Consider the following 15,874-nt stretch of genomic DNA (forward strand, 5'->3'; position numbering starts at 1 on the left):
TATTTTACAGGCCCCAGGTACAGAACCTAAGAGGGTAGGTCCAGTACTCCTCTACTTATCTTAAGTACTCATCTTACAGAAGATTAAAGGTCGTAATGAACATAAAACGCTTTGAAAAATGCCTGACACATATAAACATTTTATAAATGTTAGGTTTTACTTCTACTAATATATTCTAGAACTACTATATGACAACTCTCTAAAAAGTAGGTGATAATTAAGTTCCTTTTTAAGAGGACAAAACTAGGGATTAGAGGGGTTGGGTAACCTGCTCCAGGGCATGACAGACCATGCATGTCTGTGTATAACTCCAAGATTTGACCCCAGCTCTGAAGGTTTTTCTTCCTCTAACATCCATTTTTTGCCCCATAAGTAATCACAAAGAGGAAAGGCATTTTTGACTCAAGGGGCATGCCCTTCACAACAGTTGTGAATAAAAGACTTAAATATATGTCTGGCATATCAGGAAAGAACTGGGAACTAAGTCAAAAAAGATTTTGGGAAAAATGTATTTGTCCTTGTGGGTGTTATATTTATCATAGACTTTCAAACAATCTGTACATTTTTTCTTAACTTAGGTTTTTGTTAGCATTTGCTGCATGGCTATCTTATTTTGGTGTGTGTGTGTGTGTGTGTGTGTGTGTGTGTGTGTGTGTGTTTAAATGCCATTATATGAAATGAAGAAATCAAATGATCCCTTACCCCAAATGGCATCTGCAATGTGGTACTTGTTCTAAAAGAGAAAGATTCTTTCTCTAGGTCATGTGAAGTAAATTTCTCTAACAGGCTGTATCTGTCAAACTTCAAAAGAACAAATCAGATCTATAAAAAATAAAAATCATTACAGCCAACCTTTTAAAAAGGGAAGGAGGGAGCCATTCAGTCAGCTAAGCATCCAGCTTTTGATTTTGGGTCAGCTTATGATCTAACAGTTCATGAGTTCAAGTCCCGAGTTGGGCTCTGTGCCAATGGTGCAGAGTCTGCTTGAGAATGTCTCTCTCTCTCTCTCTCTGCCCCTCCCCTGCTCATGTTTTCTCTCTCTCTCTCTCTCTCTCTCTCTCAAAATAAACTTAAAAAAATAAAATAAAAAGGGAAGGAGAAGGTATCTTAAAAAAAGAAAAAGAAAATACAACCCAGGATGTTCAATGGCTAAATGCAATATTTCACTTGATACAAATGGAATGGAATAGAAAAGATTTATTATTTACGTAGAATTTTACCTCCCCAAGTCTGAACATAGTAGAAGGTATTTGAAAAAGTACAGTGTTACTGGTTTTACACGTGGAGCTAAAAAGAATGTGAGAGGTTGTCACATATTATTAATGGATCTTACCAAGTCATTGGAAGAAAGGTACAGCTTGATTATTTCTTTCTTTGGGGGGATCCCTTCACTGGCACAAGCAAAGTGTTTCTCTATATCACCTAAATAACAACAAGAATACACATACTTTAGGTCGCTGATAGAAGGATTTCCATGAAAAGAATCATATTTTTTAAACTGACAAAATAATTTTAAGGGGGTAAGAATCATAGTTGTATATTTTAAATTCAGAAGTGGCCAAAAACCAGGGTTTTTTTTTTTTTTAATTTTCAACAAATTTCATTATCCAGATGCAAAATCAACAAGAACACTTTTTACTTGAAGCATTCTTCAGAATACGTAACATATATATACACATGCACATATGTTATATATATATGTTATATATAATATATATTATATATAACATTCAATCCAAGAAAAATAGAATACACATTATCCCCAGGTACACACAGAAGAATCCCCTGGTTAAATCACACTAAAAGAGACATCACACATACTACAAATCTAGTAAGACTGAAATCATACCAAGTATATTTTCCAGCCACAATGGTACAAAAGTAAAGATCAACAATAAAACAAAGCTGGAAAATCTGCCATGTAAAAATTAAATAGTTCTTGACTCTTCAAGTCTTTGGGGAGCACAGAAAAGGGACAGAAGGCAGAATTTGTATTTTAATAGAGAGCCACAGATAGGTGACTCCTCCCCCAAAAAGGGAGGGGTTGGGAGGAAGATCCCTTCTCCTTATCTTGATCTAAAGTGAATCTCTCTGAAAGACAGATACCATATGTTTTCACTCTTATGTGGATCCTGAGAAACTTAACAGAAACCCATGGGGGAGGGGAAGGAAAAAAAAAAAAAGAGGGTAGAGTGGGAGAGAGCCAAAGCATAAGAGACTCTTAAAAACTGAGAACAAACTGAGGGTTGATGGGGGGTGGGAGGGAGGGGAGGGTGGGTGATGGGTATTAAGGAGGGCACCTTTTGGGATGAGCACTGCGTGTTGTATGGAAACCAATTTGACAATAAATTTCATACATTGAAAAAAAAATAATAAAGTGAATCTCTTGTAGACAGCAGAGTTGGATCATGTGTTTTTATCCATTCTGACAACCTCCATCACAAGGAATTTAGACTAAAGCCCAAATCCCAGCTTGGCATTCCAGTATCTCATTGACATGAGCCGATTTCCTACCTTTCCAAAGTATTTTACTTTTTCTAACCCTTCATTCTAGCCAAACGAAACTACACACTTCTCCCCTCACATTATATGATTACCTACCTCCATGACTTTACCATCACTTACCCTGATGTTGTCTTTGTAAAATACTCTTCCCCATGCATGCATAGATAGAGATTACTCATTTTGGGGGCCTGAATTGATTTCTCTCTTTTGTTCAAAGCCTTCCCTGACCACCCCCGACTCAGGTGGAAGTCAACTCTCCCTTCTCTGAAATCTTAGAAGTTGGCCTGTGACTCTCCAGTCTTAGAATATACCCATACGTGTGTTACATATTCTTCAGAAGAACCTAGGAACTGGTACTGGGTCATCCTAGAACTCAAGCAATTCTGCAACAAACCTGTGAACAGAAGACAGACTGAATCCTCCTCTTCATCGTTTGGTCAACAATTTTTTTTTTTTTTTTTTGAATCAAGCATCTACTATGTTCTAGCAGATCCAGTCCAAAATGCTAGAGAATCTAAACAATCTGCACAAGTGGAGGTGGATTGTTTCATTCCTTTTACAAAGCATTTCCACCATAAAAGTCCTATTGAGTGATTTAATCCATGTATTAGTTTCAGAAAATAATCTTCAGTCTCAATCTGTTCGCTTTATGAGGCAGTTTATAATTCATACCACAGGTAACCATTCATGTAGGAAGAATGAAAAAAATCTATTTAAATAATGAACAATTTTTCAAATATAAAATGCTCCTTAGGGGCGCCTGGATAGCTCAGTTGGTTAAGCGTCTGATTCTTATCTTGGCTCAGGTCATCTCACTGGTTCATGAGTTCAAGCCCTGCATCAGGCTACACACTGTTAGTGCAGAGCCTGCTTGGGATTCTCTCTCTCTGTCCCTCCCCTGCTCGTTCTCTCTCTCTCTCTCTCTCTCTCTCTCTCTCTCAGAATAAATAAATAAACTTAAAAAAATGTTTTTAATTAAAAAATAGGGGCGCCTGGGTAGCTCAGTCAGTTAAGGGTCCGACTTCAGCTCAGGTCACGATCTTGCCGTCCGTGAGTTCGAGCCCCGCGTCGGGCTCTGGGCTGATGGCTCAGAGCCTGGAGCCTGCTTCCGATTCTGTGTCTCCCTCTCTCTCTGCCCCTCCCCCGTTCATGCTCTGTCTCTGTCTCAAAAATAAATAAACGTTAAAAAAAATTTTTTTTAATTAAAAAAAATAAAGTGCTCCTCAAACTTTAATATTCTATGACTTATAAATGATGAAACACTATAATAAAGGTCTCTATGTACACAACTTAATAACAATAGATTCACAATATTATTAGAAATCGCTAGACAAGAGTACAACAAATAATACCTGAAAAAAACTGAGAGGTAAGGTAAAGAGAAGTACCAAGAAAGTATTTTAACTGTTAACAAGGAAGGGATGAAAAGGAAAACTCCTACGAGAAAATAGAGAGTAAGAGAGTCTGAAACTTACCTTTATTATATATTATTCCTGATGAAAGGTCAAATATGGTCAAAAGTAAAATTATAATATATAAAAGTGGCAATTCCATCTATCAAAAGAAATAAGAATTATTTCTATTCAGTTGCTCTGAACGTACTTTTTAGTTCCTTTTTCTATAAACAACTACATAGTAAAGAAATCATCTATTCCTTTTAAGTTAAAAATATTTCCCTTTATGTGACAAAACAATGTTAACAGTTGACTAAGCTCTACATTTACTTCCTTGTTGGTATTAAAGATATTTATAATTACCACAAACTAAAGAGCTGGGGCTCTGGTTTTTCTTCAATGTAGATAACTGTTGGAGAGGTGTGATCAATTCTACAGCTGTATAAAACAGAGCCTGACTTGATAAAGACTCTGAGAAGGCAGAGCTGTACCTTATCTGATATTTTGACTGCACTGCTCTTGAGAGAGAGAATGCACACGAGCCCTGAGCATCCCTGTATGTCCCCCTGCCCCCGTGTGCCAACACCGCAAAGCCCTGGCCCCTCTTTACCCAGGCCTTTTCTCAGAGTCGTGTTTGTGGCAAGAATCCTTGAGGAACAAGGTAACATCCCCCTTGGGCAAGAGCAGGCTTGTTTCCATGGTGAATCTCCCAGGCTCAGTGTTCTCCTCCTGTAATACACCCCGCTATGTGTGTAAGCAAGCATCTGTGATGGGCTGAAATGTGTCCCCTAAAAACTTATATGTTGAAGCCCTAACCCCTAGGGCTTCAGAATGCAGTTGTAGCTGGAGATAGGGTCTTTATACAAGAGTGATTAAGTTAAAGTGAAATCATTAGGGTGGGCCCTGATCCAGTGTGACTAGTGTCCTTATAAGAAGAGGAAATTTGGACACAGATATGCACATAGGGAAGATGATGTGAAGACACAGGGAAAAGATGACCAAGGAGAGAAGCCTGGAACAGATCCTTCCTTCTTGGCCCTCAGAAGGAACCAACCCAGCTAACACCTTGAACTTAGACATTAAGCCTTCAGAAGTGTGAGTCACTTGTATCGTTTAAGCCAACTAGTGTGTGGCATTTTGTTACTGTAACCTTAGTATGCTAATGCAGCTTCCATGATGGATATCTACTCCATGGGATTTGCGGGGCATGGAGACTGGAAGTGAACATCATGCTGACACTCTGGCTACTGCTTTTGCTGTTAGTGATGAAGTCCTTTGTCTCTGACCTAGGAGTCTTGTGTCTTTTGCCAGCATCCAAGAAACAGTAACAGATTGACTTGCCAGATGCAGGTAAAGCACAATCCAGATCCTGTGTGGTTCCTGACATCTGCTGAGTAAATTAAATTTCACTGATGTTTTTCCTCCCTTAAAATTGGTTTGCTTGATTCAATACATTTAATCAACAATATAACATTCAAACATTCATCGGATTTTTAAATTCATCATCTTTATCACATGGTTGGGGAGAACTGTGGGTTTTTTCAAGTGGTTTTTTTTTTTTTTTGGTCATCTGAGAAAACAACTTGTTTTCACAAACTGACATAAAACAGATGAATTAGTGTCCTTCTGTTTCTCTTCTCTCACTCTCTTTGTCCAGAAACATTTTGTTGTTAAGTTTTAGAGCAGCTCACCTCCAGCCAAAAAAAATCTTTTCAGACACCCAGTTGCTCTGAATTTGCTTACAGTTGTAATCTTTTTTTAAAATTTTTAAATATTCATTTATTTTTGAGACAGACAGAGCAAGCAGGGGAGGGGCAGAGAGAGAGAGGGAGACACAGAATCCGAAGCAAGCTCCAGGCTCTGAGCTGTCACCATAGAGCCCGATGTGGGGCTCGGACTCACGGACTGTGAGATCATGACCTGAGCCAAAGTCAGACACTTAACCAACTGAACCACCCAGGCACCCCATAATCAATTTAATCACAGAAGAAACCCTGCAGAGGTGGAGCTCAAGGTTGCATTCAAAAACAGTAGATCACAGTTTTGAAGTCCAGCACAGATTAAAACCACAGACGTACCATTTATATAAGACACACACCGATTGTCTCTTAAACTACATATTGACTCCCTATGGACATTTTTTTTTTTTTAATTTTTTTTTTTTTCAACGTTTATTTATTTTTGGGACAGAGAGAGACAGAGCATGAACCAGGGAGGGGCAGAGAGAGAGGGAGACACAGAATCGGAAACAGGCTCCAGGCTCTGAGCCATCAGCCCAGAGCCCGACGCGGGGCTCGAACTCACGGACCGCGAGATCGTGACCTGGCTGAAGTCGGACGCTTAACCGACTGCGCCACCCAGGCGCCCCGACATTATTATTTTTTTTTTTTTTTTAATCATGTAGTGCATCTAGGACAGTCAGTTGCCTAATTCACACAACCCTGAAAAGTTATTCAGCATGGTGAAACTGTATCAGCATGGTGCTATGTGCTATTATATTTTTGGTGTAGGAATGAATTTAACATTAAATGGAGAAGTCATCACAGTCACTTTGAAAATAGTGCCTTAGGGTCACCTGGGCGGCTCCATCATTTCAGCGGCTGACTCTTGGTTTCGTCTCAGATCATGATCTCACAGTTCGTGGGTTTGAGCCCCGTGTCAGGCTCTACACTGACAGCATGGAGATTGCTTGGGATTCTCCCTCTCCCTCTCCCTCTGCCCCTCCCGCTCTCTCTCTCTCTTGCTCTCTCAAAAAAAAAAAAAAACAAAAAAAAAAGAAAAAAAGAAAAAGAAAAAGAAAATAGTGCCTTTGCCAGGAAAATCTTGTATTATTTTGCTCAATATTCACATTAAATGACATAACACCAGTACCAGAACCCATTCGTTTTTCTCCTCCTTAAAAAACTGACTGAAATCTATTATGCCCCGGGGCTCCAGACAGATGCTGTTATTACGTTATCCTCAGACTTGTCCCAGTTCAGTTCTCTCAAATAAATATAAAAAGTTCTCTAATTTCATTTGAGTGTATTTGGTTGTATCTATCTTTGACCAAAGAACTAAAAACCTACTTTGAAAGGCTTTTAAGTGCTTTCATTAAGGAAAGGAAAGCCAAGAGAGCATAATTGAAGAGAGAGACAGTTAAGGAAGGCCCTCTGGGCCCTCTGTGACTTTGCTAGTAGCTGCATGTTCCCTTGTGCTAGTAATTCAGCCCATATTTATTCTTTTTTACACTTAGAGATGGAATGTATTTTAGAGTTAATATATGAGACACGAAGTTACATGTCTAAAGCCCATTACTAGCTAGTAACATGTTGGGCATAGAACCAAGACCTCCTGATTCAAAAGATTTAGTCAGCACACAGAGATGCCACAAAACGAGAATTTAAAAACAGAAAGCTATTAAGTACATGATTAGATTTGACCTCTTACTGCAACTGCTACATGTGCCCACCGAGATTCTGTTCCATACGTTCATTAGTCTCCTTTCCTCCTTCTTCAGTATTACAACTTTCTTCAATTTACTCCTACCTCCTTTCAACCACCATCTTATGGCTACAGAAAAAGCACTGACGTTGACTTCAGATCGGCTCTGCCCGTTTGGGATGTCTGATCTTTGGAAAGTTACTTAACTTCTTCAATTCAGTAAACCAGGTGTAACAGCCACTTTGCAGGGTTGTTGTGAGAACTGAATGATGCACTTTAGGCTTTCAGCAGCCGCTTCACACAGGCTACACAATGGATAAACACCAGCTCTGAATCCATGTTTTGATGTCCGGAAGCAATTTCTTTGTCCTCATCCCACTCCCGACTCACTCTTTCAGCCCTTAAATTACCTCCAGTTTTCAATCCCATCTAACTATTATGAGCTTTATCTAATGGTCAGATGTAAGTCACAAAGCTGGGTATTTTCTATTCTCCGGAGCCAAATAAACACTGGGAATTGTCCTAAAGAATGAAGCTGCATTTTCCACCATCTGATTCATTTTAAGTCACTCCGTTACAGAAGAGTGATTACGTTATCAGTGTGAACTATAGTAGGGCTCTCATTTTACTATTTCTTACCGTGACTGCCTTCTAAGAGTAGATGCCTGATTACTTGCCCCTTTCTTTGTTGTGTTTTCCCAAGCTTTCTTCCATTCAGGCTCAGAAAGAAGACTGGGTCCAAATTTTCAGTTTACTGGTTTAATGGTCCACTTAACTTTAGTAACAGCCAATCAGCTGCTACCAAGTACGGAAGTGGGCTTGGAAAATCTAAAGGCTAGGCAGTTGGAATTTCCAATTAACTGCCTCTTTCAGAGAACCAAAGGTCATCTTCTTTAAAAATTTTAAGAGGTGGAGTTTCGCCAAACCTACCATGTTCCACCCAGGAAGGTTCAGAAACCTACAAATGACTATTCTCAAAGTCCGTAAATCATCATGGGACTACTGAGTGCCTGGGGAAAAGCATGAATGCTAAAAGGAAATGCTAACTACATACAATGAGGTTTAAGAGAAGAAAATCTGTCAAAGAGAGCTTCATAACTATGTCTTAAAGAAATATCGGGACTTTTAGAAAAGGAGAGATGACCTTGTTGATGGGGTAAACAAGATAAGTAAATACACAAAGCACAAAGATGGGAATGAGCTGTGTATGCCTGGGAATCAGCAAAACCAAGTGAGATACCAAGCTGTTCTCCAGACTCATGGTTCTGTGAATGGCCTTGGTCTTGCTGATTATATCCACTTAGGGTGCCTTTGGCTACTGAGCCCAGACTGACCTCTCTGATTTACTAACTATCCCGACAAGTCATGAATGGTTACTGGGACTAGCAATTTTTTTAGTAAGGATAATAAAACCTGTTTTATCATGCCCTCCTTCAGACATCCTTTTCCATGGCCAGGTAGAACCCGCTAGTTTAATCTATTCCTCGAAGAGCCTGTATAAGAAACAACTTTCTCTTACCTTTCCCACTGACCTAAAGAAGAAAGTTACTCCTCAATCTGAAATAATGAGGAGAACTCAACAAAACGTTTCTTCTGTAACAAGAAGTTAGTTATCAGAAACCTGGGACTCCTTTTTGCTGCTGGTTTCTGACTACGGAAAGTGACGAGGGTTTTGTATTTTCAGTCTCTGTGGCAACACTGTGGTTGCTGCTTGCCCACACTGCATCAAAATAGGAATGCCTGAGCAGTGTTGAAGGCGCACACTGAGGGCTCTCAAGAAAATTATGAAGCAGCAGGTGACATGGCCCTCTTTTCCCCCAGCCACACCTTTGTTTCCCTTCTTCATTTGCCCCCATGTGATGCTTCCTCCCAATTCGAGTAGTGTTTTCCTTCCCCTAGAAGACAAGGATCTGCTTCAGAGTTACTGATGAATTAACTTTGATGCAAATGAGGACCAAACAACTCCCATGGCAGATCATTTCTCTGTTAACAGTGCAATGAGAGATGTTCTTCCCCCTGGAACACAAGTCAGGAACTGGGTATCCAGTTAGGAGGGTTGAGAACCAGGGAAGGGGCTAATTGAAAGACAGATGAATGACTTTGACTTTTTTTTGGGGGGGGGGGCGAGGGGATTTTTTCTGACTATAAAAGTGCTCATAATGCAAAACTTGAAAAATATAAACAGGTATAGGGAAATTTACCTATAAACCAATGGTCAGATAGAACCACTACTAACATTCTGACAAATTTAGTCAGTCTTTTCCCTACACATTTATACATTTCATGTAGGATCCTTCTGTATATAGCTTTCAGTCATTGTTATTCTGATTATTTTCTAGCGTAATTCAAGTGTTTTTTCAGAAGTTTTCACAATTACATATCTAAAATAACTACACGCAAATTATTTAAACGTAAGACATTCAGCTGCTTTCAGTGTTTTCCTGTTATGAATAATGTGGTAATAAACAGTCTTAAACAAAAATCTGTCCCAACATTTGAAAGGTTTTCATAGGCTATGAATATGTTGAAGACTCCTGATACATGTTGGCAAATTGCTTTCCAGAAAATGCAGCACTGAGAATGAGATACAGTCTATAACAAACCAAAAAAAGTATCTCACCGTTTTTCTTGTTTTAGTATTGGTGCAGCTGAAAATTTACAATATGCTTATTAGCCATTTTTTCTTCTATAAATTAGAAGACTTCTTGACCATGTCCTACTGGAATTTTAGTGTTTTGCTTGTGAAATGGTAAAACAGTCCCTCGCAATATTTACTGTGAATATTAAACCCAATTTGTCACAATTTTGTTTATGATGAGCTTGGATGTACAGTAATTCAAATGTGATGCAATCAAATTTATCTGTATTTTCCTTTCTGGTCATTTCCATTGCTTCATGGTCTCAAAGTCCATCCCAATCAGAGACATACTTTGCTCATACTTTCTATATAAGAAAACTTATAAAGACTCAGAAAGTTCAAAGAATAAAATAACAAGGACATTTTGATCACCCCAGATTAACAGTTCTCTCCCAGTTTTAAAAAATGTTTTATTATGGGATATTTCAAACATTAGAAAAAGCAGGAAGAACGGTATTATTAGCCTCTTTGCATCCATCACCTAGCTTTAGTCCTGTTTCATCGATACACTTACCCATTCATTTTTCTTCTCCAGGATTATCCTGAAGATATCTTAAACATCCATATGTAGTTCAGTATATATTCCTTAGGGAAAATTACTTTTTAATTAAAGCCATGATACCATTTCATTCCTAAAGCTAAGAATGAGTCCTGGAATGTCTATCCAGTGATAGTACCTATTTCCCAGCTGTCTCATGCTTAAAATTGGTTATACTTTGTATGAATAAAAATCCAATGAGGTTCATACTTTGCAATTAATTGATATAGCTTTGACGGGTTTTTTTCCTTTTTCAAGTTCTTATTTGAATTCCAGTTAGTTAACATACAGTGCAATATTAGCTACAGGAGAATTTATGATTCATCGCTTCCAGACAATATTCAGTGCTCATCTCAAGTGCCCACCTTAGTACCCATCACCCATTTAACCCATCTTCCCACCCACCTGCCTTCTACCAGCAACCCTCGGTTTGTTCTGTAGAGTTAAGAGTCTGTTTTCTGGTTTGCCTCTCTCTTTCCACCTCACCCCCACCACATTCATCTGTTTTGTTTCTTAAAATCCACATTGAGTGAAATCATATGGTATTTGTCTTTCTCTGACTTATTTCACTTAGCATAATACTGCTTAGTCCATTGACGTCACTGCAAATGGCAAGATTTCATTATTTTTTGTGGCTGAGCAATATTCCATCATGTGTGTGTGTATATATCTATATCTATATCTATATCTATCTTCTTTGTCTATTCATCAGTCCATGAACATTTGGGCTCTTTCCATAATTTGGCTATTATTGATAATGTTGCTTATAAACATCAGGGAATGTGTCCCTTCAAATCAGTACTTTTGTATGCTTTGGATAAACACTTAGTAGTGCAATTGCTGGATCATAGGGTAGTTCTATTTTTAACTTTTGGAGGAACCTCCATACTGTTTTCCAGACTGGCTGCACCAGATTGCATTCCCACCAACAGTGTAAGAGGATTCCCCTTTCTCTGCATCCTCACCAACATCTGTTGTTTCCTGAGTTGTTCATTTTAGCCATTATCCTTGAAGTTTTTTAATCTACAGGTAACTTCCCTACCTCTCCCCTATCATTTTTTTCTCTTTCTCCTTGCAACTTATTAGTTGAAGAACTCGCTACTGCTAATGTGTCTCTCACAGTCTGGATTTTGCTGATGGCATCACCATGGTATCTTTTTCTACCATTAAGTCTATCTCATTTGTCCTGTAAGTTGTTAAGTTGATTTAGAGGCTTGGTCAGATTCAGGTTTAATTTTTTTGGCAGGAACACTTCATAGGTGTTTTTGGATACTTTCAACAGGAGGCACATAAAGTCTGGTTGTCTCTCTTTTCATGACATAGCAGCTGTCATTTCTTTCCTACACCTGTTAAATTCATTAGAGGCTGCAATATGGTGATATTTTATCATTTATTCTTCATTTATTTGCTGGAATACATTTATAAAGATCAACTTTCCTTCAACAGTTATCTGGTTACTCAGAGTATAGTTCCTAAGTAAAGGCAAAATAAATGCTTCGTTCTTTCACTTACCAGTTTGAAAATAGCGACTTGATTCTCTAGAATCCTCATAGAAGCAACCAATAAGGTTTGTTTTTTAGTATCGTTATGAATTAATAGGTTTCTATTTATTTTTTAGATTAAAAAAATTTTTAATGTTTATTTTTTGAGAGAGAAAGAGACACACAGAGTACAAGCAGGGGAGGGGCAGAGAAAGAGGGAGACACAGAATCCGAAGCAGGCTCCAGGCTCTGAGCTGTCAGCACAGAGCCTGACATGGGGCTCGAACCCACTAACTGTGAGATCATGACCTGAGTGAGCCAAAGTCGGACACTCAACTGACTGAGCCACCCAGGCACCCCAATAGGTTTCTATTTAAATATTTGAGTGTTTCTATCCATTAGTTATTATCCTCATTGTTGCTGAAAGTGTACAATTTTGGGCAGGTGTTGTCTGAAAGTTGGCTCTGGTCTTCTTGAAATGACTCTAGTGATCTCTGATAGCTTCCTTCCTTCTTTCTTTCCTTATAGGACAAGATATTCCAGGCTCACCTTATACATTTCCTGTCCCTTCCGTCATTTCTGTACAGAATTGTGATTCTTTTACTGAGAAATGGTATGTTTAAACCATAATCTGGGGGCTAGGGGAGACTTCTTAAAAATAAATGAAGGGGCACCTGGCTGGCTCAGTCAGTAGACCATGTGACTCTGGATCTTGGGGTTGGAAATTCAAGCCCCATGTTAGGTGCAGAGATTACGTAAAAATAAAACCTGTACAAAACAAACAAATGAACAAACTGATAAGTACAAAACATTATGGAAGATAAATGGTGGCTACTTACAATTGAATTTCCCCATATATTCTCCCTAAAAGACACACAAATAAGAGGAATCAATAAAACAATCCTAGAGCAACCAGGAAACAGATTAATTTCAATTTGCATATAAGTAGAGAAAGCAATTTCTAGAACCAGAAGAACCGACTCCAGAGTCTATGTCACATATAGGTCAGGGAGAGACTGTAAAGAAAAGAAGAGAGAACAGCAAGAGTTTGCAGAGGTGGAAGACAGAGAATCTCTCTTGTAGAATCCCCCACCTAAGAGAGGACATCCAAAGACCAGCTTTGAGAACTGGCAGGTTAGAGCACTGGCTTGAAAGTTCTCATGCAATTTCAGGAGAGCAGCATTCTGAAGAAGAGGTAAGATGCTGTGGAAGGTGGAGGAATCTCACAGATGTTAGATGGTGAAGAGAAAAAAGAAAGCCGTAGAAATTGAAGGTCTTATAGAGATAGACGAGAACCACAAAATTGGAAAACACACTGACTCTACCTCAAAAAGTTTGCATCTACTTCACAAACGAACTTCACTAAAGCAACAGAAGGTGCTTTTGAATTCAGAAGCTTAGCTAGACACTCAACTTCCGCCCCCTCCTTGAGGCTTGTCCAGATAAAATATGTTTGAAAATGAACACAAAGTGGCGGGAACATCAGACAAAGCTATTAGAAGACAGATCATGAGAAGTGAAACATTTCAGCAGATGAAAATATTCTCAGGGACGCCTGGGGGGCTCAGTCGGTTAAGCATTCGAATGCAGCTCAGGTCACCATTTCGCAGTTTGTGAGTTCGAGCCCCGTGTTGGGCTCTGTGTTGACAGCTCAGAGCCTGAAGCCTGCTTCAGATTTTGTGTCTCCCTCGCTCTGCCCCTCCCTGACTCATGCTCTGTCTCTGTCTCTCAAAAATAAATGAATGTTAAAAAAAATTAAAAAAAGAAAATATTCTCCCTGCCCAAAGCAACAAACAAAAAGTACAAAGGAGAGGAAACTTTAACAGAACCCTCTAATCTGAATTAAAGTGTTAAAATAATCTGCACATTAAAACAAAAATTACCTTGAATAACAAGTGTGAAATAACCAAGAATAGAAACAGAGAAAAAACCAGGAATATGTGAAGTCAGAGTTGACCAAACCCAGGAAATGGAAGAAAAAGACAAAATAATCTCAGAAATAAAGATAAGTCTCAAGGTGTCCAGGGGAAAACAGTTTTGATCACAACTATCATAAGGGTCATAGAGAAGAGGGATGGAAACTATCAAGAGAACAGAGGAATTTTTTTTAAATGGTAAAATCATTGGAGAAAAAGTATTAATATAGACAATGGGCAAAGAAAATTCAACACCTTCTCAAAGCAAAACAAAGACACAAGTATACAGACTGAAATGTCAACATGAGAAATGAAATCAGGCTCATATCTGATCCCAGTTGATGAAATTTCAGAACAAGGATAAAGATGCTTATAAACTTCTGGAGAGCAGCCCCTGCTTCCTCCTCCCTGCCCCAGCCCGTCCCACCCTTGGCTCCCCTCCAGCCTAGCTCACACCTGCCTCTGGCTGGAGACTCAGGTGGTTCTCAGCCAGCCGCCTGCCATCCAGTTGGGGCAATCCCTGGTGAGCGCATCATGGAGACTGAAGGTGGGGGAAGAATCTGGCATACTTGAACTTATCTGTATTAGATAAGAATCTGGACTCTGAGTGCATGCTGGTCTCTCATCGACTTCTGTTCTATTACTGTGCCCTATTAGAGAGATGTGAAGGGTTGGTTGAAATTCAAATTCAAAGATCACAGCATCCTTTGACACCAATAACTGTTTATGCTTCCTTAGAAAGAGTCGCCTGACAATTGGGTGGTTTAACAAGATGGCCCCAAGAAAGCATCTCCAGAGGCAGTTGGATTTTTGTTGGCCATTGGAGTTTTTATTTAAAAATCTTGAGAGAAATTCCCACTAAAAAGATAAGAATCACACTGACATAAGTCCTATCAACAGTACTGGATGATAGAAGAAACAGAGCAATGCCTTCAAGGTCCTACAGAAAAAATAAATGATTTTTCAACCTAGAATTCTATAACCCATCACATAAGAAAGCATGAGAACAGAATAAAGACATTTCAAGACATTTTTACTTGGGGAGCCTGGGTGGTTCAGTTGGTCAAGAGTTTGACTCTTGGTTTCAGCTCAGGTCATGATCTCACAGTTTGTGAGTTCGAGTCCTGCCATTGGGCTCTGTGCTGACAGCATGGACCCTGCTTGGCATTCTCTGTCTCCCTCTTTCTCTGCCTCTCCCCTGCTCACTCTCTCTCTATCAAAATAAATAAATAAATAAACTTAAAAAAAGACATTTTACTCAAGCAGAGTTTAATGAACACATTTCGTTCAACATCTATTCCACCACTCTTTGTTAATAACAGTTTTTGTTTTTTCACTTTTGGGGACTCAACCTCTCCGTGTAGTCCAATGGCACCACTGATCAAGATTCACCTTTTCATAGTCAAGTGGCAAGTATGTGACCCATGCACCAGAAAAAACAAGTGCTCCTTTCCTGGACTGGGAATCAGAGCAGAACAAGACTGACAATGGGAGTCCATTCTTGAGGTAGGTTGCAAGCAATACAGATGAGCACTTTTTGCTGTGACCTTCCCTGGACCTGCCTGACCTTTATCTTTTTCTAAGGCTGAGTCTCCTGGAGTCTGTGAGCACCCCATTATCCTTCAAATAAATTCCTTTTTGATTATGTGGTGAGTCTATTTCTAATGCAGTATCTAACAGATACAGTGAGGACTTAGAAATTTATATCCCATGTGTCATTCTTAGAAGTTGCTTGCAGACGTACTCAAGCAAAACAAAAGACATGGGATCCAGAAAGAATTGGAGTAATCCAGAAGAATAGTGAAAGGTAGGTCCTGGGATGATGAGCGGGCAGCAAGCGTGGAGGGTGCACAGTCTAGACTGGAAAAGGATGACAGAGGACTCCTGCTAGGAAGGAAGGAAGGAAGGAAGGAAGGAAGGAAGGAAGGAAGGAAGGAAGGAAGGAAGGAAGGATGGATAAAATATGATCAGAAGGCAGA

The 15,874-nt window shown here is 39.2% G+C and overlaps 1 protein-coding gene across 4 annotated transcripts in view; it reads right to left on the reverse strand.

Annotated features, from left to right (window-relative positions):
* The window catches only part of CATSPERB (cation channel sperm associated auxiliary subunit beta), a 106,230-nt gene extending 98,033 nt beyond the window's left edge, over window positions 1–8,197 (reverse strand). For 2 of the 4 annotated variants that reach the window (XM_045451897.1, XM_045451895.1), the window contains exons 1-3: window positions 7,962–8,195; window positions 3,981–4,059; window positions 1,334–1,422 (exon numbers count right to left, since the gene is read on the reverse strand). In XM_045451897.1, the coding sequence (XP_045307853.1) occupies window positions 1,334–1,422; window positions 3,981–4,059 (168 nt within the window). In that variant the 5' untranslated portion in view covers window positions 7,962–8,195. Of the gene's footprint in view, window positions 1–702; window positions 802–1,333; window positions 1,423–3,980; window positions 4,060–7,961 lie in introns of all 4 variants that reach the window. The other 2 variants (XM_045451896.1, XM_045451894.1) reach the window with 2 other exon arrangements.
* Window positions 8,198–15,874: the final 7,677 nt, after the last annotated feature.

The sequence above is a fragment of the Leopardus geoffroyi genome, chromosome B3 (assembly GCF_018350155.1).
Source record: "Leopardus geoffroyi isolate Oge1 chromosome B3, O.geoffroyi_Oge1_pat1.0, whole genome shotgun sequence".
Classification (NCBI taxonomy): Eukaryota; Metazoa; Chordata; class Mammalia; order Carnivora; family Felidae; genus Leopardus; species Leopardus geoffroyi.